The 11,812-nt window shown below is 34.7% G+C and overlaps 1 protein-coding gene across 1 annotated transcript in view; it reads left to right on the forward strand.

Moving 5' to 3' along the window:
- Positions 1 to 10,311, forward strand: part of STRN3 (striatin 3) — a 48,650-nt gene extending 38,339 nt beyond the window's left edge. The window contains exons 12-17 of the mRNA XM_026849085.1: positions 1,089 to 1,210; positions 2,847 to 3,014; positions 3,276 to 3,416; positions 4,774 to 4,881; positions 7,211 to 7,297; positions 7,411 to 10,311. Coding sequence (XP_026704886.1) covers positions 1,089 to 1,210; positions 2,847 to 3,014; positions 3,276 to 3,416; positions 4,774 to 4,881; positions 7,211 to 7,297; positions 7,411 to 7,580 — 796 coding nt within the window. The 3' untranslated portion in view covers positions 7,581 to 10,311. The remainder of the gene's footprint in view (positions 1 to 1,088; positions 1,211 to 2,846; positions 3,015 to 3,275; positions 3,417 to 4,773; positions 4,882 to 7,210; positions 7,298 to 7,410) is intronic.
- Positions 10,312 to 11,812: the final 1,501 nt, after the last annotated feature.

The raw sequence follows: 11,812 nt of genomic DNA on the forward strand, positions 1-11,812 counted from the left end.
CCTTCTCCTTCCCTTAAGCTGCTTACTCAATAGAACTTAATGTCTTATTTTTGTGTGCATTAGCTGAAGCATAAAACACTCTTCCCTAGGACTGGGTGACTAATTTGTCCTCATGTTTAAATACAGGTGTTCTTTTGAGTGATAGGAGGTCACTAGCCAATTAAATTCTCCTTCAAATTTCTTTTATATTTGGGATATTTTTTTGGCTTTTGTTACTGGATACCAAAAGATAAGGTTTGGGGATATTTTGATACAGAACTAATCCTCACCCTGTGACTCTCAATGAGACTGGTAACAAAGTAATTTTACCATTTTTCCCCTCAGGCGGGCTTTGAGCAACATTCCCTTTCAGCCCAGTTTCATTCCTTACTTTACCAAATACAATTCGATCAACGGTCTTTCTTTTTGCCATCTTCAAATGCGTAGTTCTAGTTTTCTCTTAAGCATCCAGTAAACTCCTTATGTCCTGAGCATGGCCCACCAAATGAGTCAAGTATCTAATTTTGGGGATATGGTTTTACAATAGAGTTAAACCCGACTTAGTAGTGTGTCTAAAGTAGACGTGATTCTTCCTTTGGGCTTGTGTGTGTCCAGTATCACAGCAAACAGTTTGAAGAAGTTAAACCAGTAAAAGTCTAACCTTGGCCAAAAGGTACTCTTCCTAGGATCGTTTTTCTGAACCAGTTTACTGGGGCATAGGTTGCTCTCAGTTCCTAAAATAGGATGAGAAAATAGTAGGGGGGGGATGGGGCTACAACCACCCCTTTCAGCACAGCTAGCTATTTGATTGTTATAGATGCACTGTGTAAAGACACTGTTTGTAGATGACGTTATTGTTGCTTCTGAGAAATAAAGGGGGTATACTCTGAATTGCTTGCATTTGGTTTTAGTTAATTTGTTATAAATATTTTAACTGAGGTTAGTATCACTTGTTGAGACTTGGAAAAGATTTTAACAGAATTGTTTCATTGAAGTTTTAATTTTTTTTTTAACTACTTAATCCGATTTTTTTTAAAGTACATAGCCAAATTTTCACTTCTGTCTTGTATGTGGTATCAATAAACCTCTTTTTCTTTCTCTCCCAATAGTGGACCTGTATTGTCACTGGCAATTAGTTCCAATGGAGAACAGTGTTTCAGTGGTGGTATTGATGCAACCATCCAGTGGTGGAACATGCCTAGCCCTAACGTGGATCCATATGATACCTATGGTAAGTACCTTTTGAAAGATGAACAACTCATGACCATTGTCTTCAATGTTAATTTTCTGCTTGATGCTAATATGTTTTGTACAGCTTTTGTGAAATGTAACTACCATTTATCAACTAAATTGTGTGTATTCAAATTTCTCTGCATGGAAAACATTGTTTATTCCCACTTGCATCGGTGGTGTACTTTGTATAGAACTGTAATAGGAAGGCTGGCAATTTCTCAGGTTTAAACAGTAAAGAAAAAATGAATCATAACTCTTTTTAAGAAGCATGCTTAGTACTTTGAACTGAAATTCCAGATTTTTGAATGATTATTTCTTCCAATAAGAATTTCTCAGAAAACTAAGATTGGTGTACTCAAATTCTATGTACGTGTTAGATTTGCATTTTGGTTTCCATAACCAGTATCTGAAAATGAAGAGCCAATAACTGCTTGGAAAACTGTGCATCACTCTCCTGCCATTGATAGTGATGAGCATTTTGTGTTTAATGTAACTCTAAGGGTGCAGTTCCATCACTTACTGAAGTTTGAATGGGACAGAGTCAAGAATTCTTCCTGTCTCACTTGTGCCAATGTAATGTATGAGATAATACAAAACTTAGGCTGCATAACCATTGGCAGTGAGATGGGGAGGGATGGGAAGCAGCACTGTCTTGCACCAATTTAGGAAGACCACTGCACCCTGTCCCTTAAAACCAGTATAGCTCAAATGGTGCCCCTCTGCTAAAATTTTATTCAATATAGTCTAATGATTAAAAATGGACTGATCTGTTTGTGCAAGTAGGACTGTTGATATAAACTTTATGGGCCTCAGACAGAACTGTCTCTACTAGAGTGACAAAGTTATGTATACAAGAGAGCTCTAATAGAATGTTTTTCCTCCCTAAAGTTTGTTAGCAGGGCTTTGGTTTGCATGAACAACTTGGTTTTAATTTTCTTTAAAACTAAATTTTAGTGATTTATCTGGCTTTATTCCTTTCCATTTATCCTTCTTTCTCACTTCTCTACTCAAAGTCTGGTAGAGAATAGATTAAAAACCACTCTATAAAGTTTCAGGGAGAAGAAAATAAGAATGTGTTTCCCTGTTCCACAACAGAAGTAGTCTTGTTTTAATTATTGGGGTGCTTGAGAGTTTTAGAGCATGTCCCTGTGTCAGCAGAGTACACTGAGTAAAAAAAAGCATTAAGCGTCAGTGTTTAAGTGGAAAGCTGCTTTTGTTAGGTGTTTCTGCCCCTTGTACAGAGAAGCATCTTTAAAGGGTGAATTTGGGTGTAAGTGCCTCAGAGGGGAGGTGGTAACGAGCGTGTATCATTCTGGAAAAATGGACATAGTTGTTTGTGGGGGTTGGTTGATTTGGTGTAGTGGGTTTTTTTTTGCTTGGTGTTTTTTGTTTTGGTTTGTTGGGTTTTTTTTTTTGCGGGGGGGAGGGAGGGGTGAGGGGAGGTGGGGTGAGAAAGATGCCAGTGGTTGTACAAAATTACCTCCTGTATAATATTGTAGCTGTTGCTTAAACAGGAAGGGCTGGGGAGATACCTGAAAGTTTTATGTGGAATTGAATTCATATTGAGGTACAAGAAATACATAATGTTTCTTTACTAAAAAAATGTTATTTCTGAACTTTTTGTCTCTTTCCAGAGCCAAACGTTCTAGCTGGCACATTAATTGCTCACACAGATGCAGTCTGGGGTCTTGCTTACAGCGGTGTAAAGAATCACTTACTATCTTGTTCAGCAGATGGCACTATTAGATTATGGAACCCACCAGAAAAAATGCCCTGTATTTGCACTTACAATGGAGAGAAAGGTAAGCTTTTGCAGTGATTTTGACAATCTGTTATGAGGCAGCTGATGGTGTGTCCAAGCTCATTATCTCTGTTTATCAAAACTAGGTAACAGGACTAAAGGGAAAAGACCTTTTAATAAAGTAATCCTGGTGCTGTAGCATTATTTAAAGAAGGGAGCAAATTTCTTCTTTAAAGTATGACTATAAAACAAACTAAATGTTCGACCTTGCAGGAATTTTAAGTGTTTTGTTCTTTCTAAAGACATTTTCCTCTCTTCCTAGAGCATGGAATACCTACATCAGTTGACTTTATAGGTTGTGACCCTGCTCATATGGTGGCATCTTTTAACACTGGCAGCACAGTCATCTATGATTTAGAAACATCCCAGTCAGTGGTAATGCTTTCATCACAAATAGAATCTGGTAAGTAAAGCTCTTTTGTATTATATATCCATCTTGGATTGAGGTACCTTTATCCAAGTTTTATTATATGGTGAAGTAAATTACAAAGTTTTGCTCCTCTCCTGCATCATGAAAGTTGCTTAAATATTTAAAAGTGCTTGGAACAGACACAATAGTTGTGGAATAACAGTGTTTGAAAGCCAAGATAGCGAAAGCAACAGTTTTTGTTCTCTAAGCTAAGAATTATCAAGATTTACTTTGTCTGAATTGTGTATTAAAACACAGTTTTTATTTTATAGCCTTGACATGGAGGATATTAAGATAAGTAAATAAGTGAATTAAGCAGAATATTATTAGTTCAGTGTAGAATTCTGCACAGCTTGTGTTTAAACACTGTCTCCCGTGGAACTTTCAATATTATAAATTCTGTTGCTACAAATAAGGTGCTACAAAGATGTAGCTCTAAGAATTCTATGTATCTGTGAAACTCTAGACAACAGAGCCTTCTTTTCTTGAACCTGTGAAAGTGTTCTATAAGGAAAACTTCCAGGTTCTGGTCATTCCTTTCTGTGAAGTGAGACCTAAAGAATAATGCAAGAATTTGCAAGGGGAGAATTAGTGATTATACTTACAGTATTAAATAGGTCATATAAAGACTTCAACACAATTTTAAAAACTGTAAAATCTTTATTCTGGGTAGCTTGTGCAAAAACTGGCATTGGCAGTGAGAAAGAACATCAGAGGTTGGAGAAATACCTTTCCTAGTTTGAAGAGAGAACAAAAATTAAGCACAGAAATTGAGGGAACAAGCCTTAAAACACTGGCATATCAAGTGAAATTGTTTCTTAAGGAGCATTCTAAAAACTTCTAAAGAGAGTCTAAACCATTCATTCTTTCTTTAAGTTGAAATAAGATATAAATATACCTGGCAGAATCCGATGTTAGGTTGACTTCAGTTATTTGGATTCCATCTTTTTTTTTGTTCCCCCCAAGCTAAACATTTTTTGATGTGGAGGTAGAAGAGGTGTGGGCCAAACATAGATGCCACCAGTTTATTTCTACTTGGTTAGTGCTGCCCTGCAGTACTTGCTTGCTTTGTTGGTTGTCTCTCTCGAATCTTTCATGTGCATAAGCCACTTGTACAGCTTTAACCTTACAGTACCTTGGCTAGAGCCTACCTGGCTTAGCCCCATCCTGTAAAGCAAGAAGCTATTGTTTATTTCTTAGGAGATTCATTGATACTGTTCCTAAAATGTTGCTTATATAATATTAGTTAATATAATAAGCTAAAATGTAGTGCTAAAATATTCTCATTTTAACTTTAACCCTTTCTTTAAGGCAGCTGAATATTTTTTTTTAATTTTTATATTATTTTCAGGTGGACAATCAAATAATCATATTAACAAGGTAGTAAGTCATCCCACACTTCCTGTAACTATTACAGCCCATGAAGATAGACACATCAAATTTTTTGACAACAAAACGGGTAAGGATAAAGAGAACCTAATTTGTATGTGTGAATATGTTTAAAGTAAATCTGGATGGACGTAGAGAAAATCCATTTGTAGTAAACTTACTAGTGATGCAGTTTTACACAAAAGAGAATTTGTAAGATTAAACCTCTTCAGTACCTTTTCTATGAAATAGTGGTATATGTTGCAATTGTGACTTCAGCAGTCAGAAAATACTCTCTCAAAACAGGCAGAGATAGTTGTGAGGGACAAGAAGGTCCTCTTAAATTAGTGCTTTGCTAATTTATAGAATATGTCTGCCATTTTCTTCCTGCCTTCATAATTTCTGTGCTTTTAATTCTAAGCATGTATCAGTTACGTTTTTCTACTCTTAAGTAGTAAAGAACACTGCTTAGTACCCCTTGGGGCAAGAAATAAACCTAAATTCATTGTAGCAAAGAAATCCTGTGTTATACTTAAGTTGCTGGTTAAGTTTATAAAACAGAAAGGATCTGGAAAAGAGAGGAATGAAGGATACAGGGAAAAACTACATGCTCTGTCATGACGAAAAGATTGGAATAAATGTAAGAATGAACATAAAACTTCCCATTCATTAAATTATTAGTCACTTCCTGCATGTTATCCCACCAAAGTTGGAAGAAAAAAAAATCAGCATAAAATGACTTGTAAGTAAAGTATATGTGCAACCCCCTGTTTTAAATGTGTTTCATTTGGTTTGGGTGGAGTGGAAGATGGTGTTCTTGGGGTTTTTGTTTTTAAAGGCAAAAAGCTAGTTGTTTTTTTTTTTCCTTCTCACCTGTCATGAATGTATGTATTTGAATTGTGGTCATTAAATAAGTTGCAATGATTGTCCTGAAAATAAAATCTATTACTTTAAAGAAACAAAGATGTAGAATAAGGAGAAAAATGTTGCATGAACAAATAATCCAATTAAAGACAGGAAACAGAAGGCAGAAGTAAATGGTCGTTTTGTGTGGGGGAAAAGAAATAAATTAGCAGGTCCTGGAGGGATCAGCAATAGTTCAACATAATATGAATCATCTGGACAGGGAACAGTACGTTGACAGTTTACTGACATTAATTCAGGATATGAAAGAAAAAGGCTGATGAGGAAGAACTGAAGATTTTAATAAGACTTAAGAGCAGGCAAATTAAATGCTGTGTGGATAAATGTAAGGAAAAACAAACTTTTTAATATAAAATAATGATCACTGGGCTGACTGTTCTTACTCAAGGTAAAACCTCAGAGTTAAGAGATTGGATGAAAATGTTCATTTAGCAGTCAGAACAAAAAAACCTGTATGTTAGAAGGAAGAAAGGAATAAATAACAAAAAGAATAATTAATACCTTTGTATGAATTCTTGGTGTTATCCACACGCATACTTTGTGTTACTCCAGTCTCTCTTAACTTAAAAGGGATATAGCCAAATTAAAATGTTTTAGAGAATGGTTAAAAAGGTGATCAGAGATCTTCAGTAGTTTTTAGCTTCTTCAGGAAGAATCTTAGAAGCGAAATAAGCTGAGATTTGTCAGGAAGACAGCCAGCTGGGCAAAGATTATATGTTTTCCTCATGTTGGTCATGGTCTTAGAGGGATTTATTTGCTCTGTTTTCCAATACATGAACTAAGGTTCAGTTGATAACCCCCAACAGATGACAACATTCAAAACAGAAAGAAGTGGTTATTCTTATGTGCAGTTAAACATTTTGGAACTCCTTACAAAAAGCATTGTGACATGCTAAAAAATGGTGTAAGAGTCCAGGAATGGAGGTCACTGAAAAGAAATGCATTAAAAGTAGTTAAATGCAGAGATAACATCTCTGGGTGGTGACATAACAGTTTATTATTAGAAGCTGGAAAGTATTCTGGGCAAGTATCACTTATAGTTGCCTTGCTTTTATTTTCTTCCCTGGTTTATCCTCAATACCCTCTCTCCTAGCAAAGACAGAGATAGATGGATCTTTGGTATGACTCAATAAGTCCCTTTCTACAAAGCTTTGTTAACACTTTGTCCTACTGGAGTAAGTATTAGGACATTTAAGAGACTAAAACTTGAGGTTCTCACCCAGTTGTTTTAAGATTGGTCTTCATAGTAATTTCTACTGGTAAAGATGCCAGATGGATAGAAAGAGTGATTATAATGGGAATGCCTTTTTGAGAGTTGTGTCATTTATCCATATGCTTATACAAGAGTCTGCAGTTGAAACTTAGTAATTTCTAATTATCATTCAGATATTATTGGAATCTAAACAAGCATGTTATTCTATATTGCATTTAACGGGAATGTTATTTTTAAAAGAGACAGTACTTCACAGGAAATTCACTGTTTATTTTACTTTTAGGTAAAATGATCCATTCTATGGTTGCTCACTTGGATGCTGTCACGAGTCTAGCTGTAGATCCTAATGGAATCTATTTAATGTCTGGAAGTAAGGGCTTTTTCTTATTCTGTAGAATAACTCTATAAATTTTGCATTTATGATGCACTTAAGTGTCTGACAAATCTAACTTTGTTTTTTGTCCTTTTTTTTTTCCTATACAGGCCATGATTGTTCCATTAGGTTATGGAATTTGGACAGCAAGACATGTGTGCAAGAAATAACCGCTCATAGGAAAAAGCTGGATGAATCAATATATGATGTAGCATTTCATCCGTCAAAAGCATATATTGCCAGTGCAGGAGCTGATGCCCTTGCCAAAGTATTTGTGTGACATAGCAGAATAAACCTGCATCATAACAGCAGGTCTGTTTGGACAAAAAAGAGGGAATGCGTCACTGCCATCAATGATAAGGTTACCAATAAGACACTACATCTGATCTGCCTGGTTGAAGGCTCTTATGTGGGGCAGGTGTAAGTTGGTGAAAAGTCACCACATCTTGAACAATGTCAGGCTCATTCATTTAACTGTAATTACTGTATTTGGGGGGGTGGGGAGAAATACAAAAAAAGAAAACCAGTATTTGTAGCCTTGACTGGATATGAACTGAGCGTATGTCTGTTCTTTAGGTGTCTTTAAGCAAACGTGGAGTCTGATCTTACAAAAGACTTTTATTTTGGACTCTGTGTGCTGCCTTAGGGTTAGGAATGTGGTGCTCTTGTGGGGGGAAGTGAGCTCCAAGAGTAGCTTTCTTTTCATCTCTTAGTAATCTTCTGTTTATCAGTTGAATGCCACAGATTCCCCTTTTAAACTTTTATTTTGCTTTAAAGAAAAGGAAATTTAACTTAAAATATTTTAGCATTAGTTGCACAAAATGTTTGGATAAAATTCTAGTTTTTATAAGTCTTTTTATATATTTAGCCTGTCACAACAGTGCTCAAGATTGTATTGATAATGTTTTTCTGCATTATAGAACCCTAAAACACAGAGATCTCACTGACCCGCTGCCGTGTAACCACACTCTTCCCTTCTTTTGCCTAATACAGCTCAGCTAAGTCCTTGCATAAGGATGCTAATTCATCATCATCGCATAACTGTCTTCATAAATAAAGGACTGTAAAATGTGTTCAAATGAAACACAGAGGGGTTAACACCCCCGAATGAACTCTTTAAAAAAAAAAAATTAATCTTGGCATCCTATCACTATGTGATATTTTGTACATCTTACTGTATTTACGAGTTTATTTATCAAGGATTACCCATCTTGCTAATGGCCTATTGTTATTTATTTCACTTTTTGTTGGTCTTTATATCCTTTTATGTAGTGTGTTAAGGGCCCTGTATATCTGTTATGGCACTCTTTGAACAGTCTAAAATAGATGAGAAAATGGGACATTTGATAATTCTAAAGTTGCAAACCAAGAAATTATTTTTCCTCTGCTTAAGTACCTGGAGTGGAGTTGATTCCAAAAAACAATCTTGTTTCAGAACTTTTGGAGTGAAAATTTTTATTTGCGTTTCAAATAGAATACAAAAGTAGTTGATTCAAGATTCATAAATCTGCTGTGTTTTGACTAGTTATTCCCTGCTTTTATTTTATTTTCAGATGTGCTTCAGTTTATGGTGTAACTAAAGATTTTGTTTGTGTAATGCATGATTAATACAATAAAGTATTTTTTCTAGTCTTCCACAAAACTTTTCTGATCAGTTTGCGAGTTTTGATGAGTTTTGTAAGGTTTCTGTTTTACAAACTATGAATCAGCAAATTTTTAAGATTGTACCACATAGCAAAAGTACAGCTGTTGAAAAATAATGTATATAAAATGCATATAATAAATATTAAATGGTGTACCTGTATGTTACTGTTGGCTACATTATTTTGTGTTGCACAGTTTGAAAGTGTCATTCTACAATTACTAAATTAGGTCTAAATTTTAGTAAAATGACCATTTGTTTATTACGCTTATAAGCTGCTTTGCTTTTGAAAAATTGTAATAGTTGTCTGGATATCAACCAACTGTTCAATTTTAAGCAGCAGTACCCACATATAAGAACATGTTTCCACAATATTTTTAAAGATTTTTACAAAAACAAAGTGAAAATTGCTAGTGTATTCTTAGAGCCTTTATAAGATGATAATCACAATGTTTTTCACTATCTCCATATATTAAGTGATTCTCAAGTGATTTAGGAGCCAGAAAGATACTCTGTTTTTATTTCAAACTGCCACTGAATCATTGTGCTGCATTAAAAAAAAAAAAAAAAAGTTCTAAATGCTTAAAATTTGCCCGTATGTCAAATGTTATCTATTAACCTTTGTCCATTTCTTTACATAAATCTCCGAGATGATGCTCAAAAAGCTAAGCTGCAGGTCAACATTTAGCTGCTCTGTGATGAGTCACTTTCCTTAAAGTATATCAGCAGAAACAGAATACCACAATATGAATCTTAGATTTTCATGTAAAAGTAGTATGTTTAGGTATAAACTACATTAAGCTAGAACATGTTCCTATAAGTGGTTGTAACTGTATTGTTCCATGTAAGTTTGCGGTTTTGCAGTGAGAATGTATCTCATGCCATCTCATGTCAAACAAATTAGATTTAAAAAAAAAAAAGGAAAAAAAGGTGCTCATGGTAGGCAGAATACTATACTGCAGTTATATTCTGAAATTATTTTTTTTAGTAATAATATTACATTGTTTGAAATGTTACAGTAAATTATAATTATAGAGAAATTGGAGAATTTTGTCCTTTATCATGAAGATTGAAGTGAGGCCTTTCAGTAACTGCTTGTAGGACACTAAGACTTTACTTTTGAAAGTAACGTTCAGCTGATTTGCACTTTTTGTTCCTTCCAGTCTAAAGCATTCAACTAATCAACAGACAAGAGAGTATTTGAATTTTATTGGAAGTGATTTCATAATCGCCTTTTCTGAAGCCAAACATTGTTTCTGGCAGCTTTTCCAGACTGCTGCATTTTAATGCTTAAAATGAAATGTGATTGTTTAATAAACATTGCCATGCATAACATTTACCTTTTTCTAATTATATTAAAATTGAAATGGTAAAACCAAAAATATTTGCTTATTTTCATTAATTGAAATCTTAATGGTCATCTTAGTTCACTAATGCATAGTGGATCCAATGCTGTAGTGAGGCTTTATTGATTGCATATTGACAACAATCCCATATACAGTCTTAATTTATTGTGGGGTATAACATGCTGAAACCTTTATTTTGGTTTCTGTTTTTTAGAACAGAAGAGCTGTAGTACTGGTGATGGGAAGAAGATGATAGTGCTGAAATAAATGTTTTCATTTAGCAAAAACACCTCAACTTATGAAAGGACTGATTTAATTCTCTTGTGTAAGATCCAAAGGACTTGCACTCAGAACCTGAATGGAAAGATACCTAAATGTGTTTAATAGTACATTTAGCATTTACAGTATGATTGATGTTAACAGATTTACTCCCCATCTTGGTTTTTGTCGTAGGAAAAGGTTTAAGCAGATGAATGGTTGTCTACATAAGTATCAAATACATCTGAAAAAGTGTGTAACAAGCTCTGATCAAGAACCGTCCCTGATTTAGAAATCCTAAGGAATAATTAATGTGCCAGGAGATAATTGTAGGTTTTCCTAGTGGAAAAACTCCATGGGCTTGAGGATACATTATCAGAGGCTGTCCCATTTCTCCTATGTTAACCGATTTATTTCAAAACTGATAGCACACTCTGTCCTAGCATACTTAATATTGTGCTTCTCTAGCACTTCCCATCTCGAATCAGTGGAAAGCTTCTTGGTCACACAGTGCTGACTGCTATTTTTTCTAGCTACCTTATCATATAAAAGGTGTCTCAAACAATGCATCCCAGTTGAGCAACTTGTATTTTTGCGGGGAGCCTAAACAGATAGATAAGGCAGTCTACATAAATCCTGATGGGAAAATGAGTGTAACTTTTTCCTCCCAGATAAGGTACGTGGTATGACAATACAACTGACTTTACCTTTTAATTGTGTTTGGTTTCACTACAGTGCGTGCATATATATGTATGTATTTATGTTCTTTTTTAAGAACTTTTTAAAAAGAAATTAACAAAACCAGAAGGCTCCAGAATTGTTTTTAAATGCCACATCTGAGGTGAGCATGAATGAAGGTTTAAATTCCATATTTAACACTTGTTCTTTTGATACTTGGAGAATACACATCCTTGAGTCCTATGCAGACTAAATGGCTTATATTAATAGATTCTTAAATAGTTCAAGCTACAAAACATTATAAATGTCATCAAAATGAATTGGTTTTTTCTGGATTTCACATAGAACCAAATTTTGACTGACTTGATAATGGAAACCGCATGCTTCCTTTTTAGTCCTCTCTCTTATCTGGTTATCTTAATGGCCCCCCATAAGAGAGGTGATTCAGACTTTCTGAAAGTGCATGTATAGCAAAAAATAATTCTATCTGTCAATATTTAGTGAATTTAGGAAAGTTAAATTATTTCTGGTGAGATCCCTAGTAATGAAACGGAGGCGATATAAGGTAGTCTAGGTTGTAAGGTGCTT

The sequence above is a fragment of the Athene cunicularia genome, assembly GCF_003259725.1.
Source record: "Athene cunicularia isolate RWA chromosome 5 unlocalized genomic scaffold, athCun1 chr5_part1, whole genome shotgun sequence".
NCBI classification, from domain to species: Eukaryota; Metazoa; Chordata; class Aves; order Strigiformes; family Strigidae; genus Athene; species Athene cunicularia.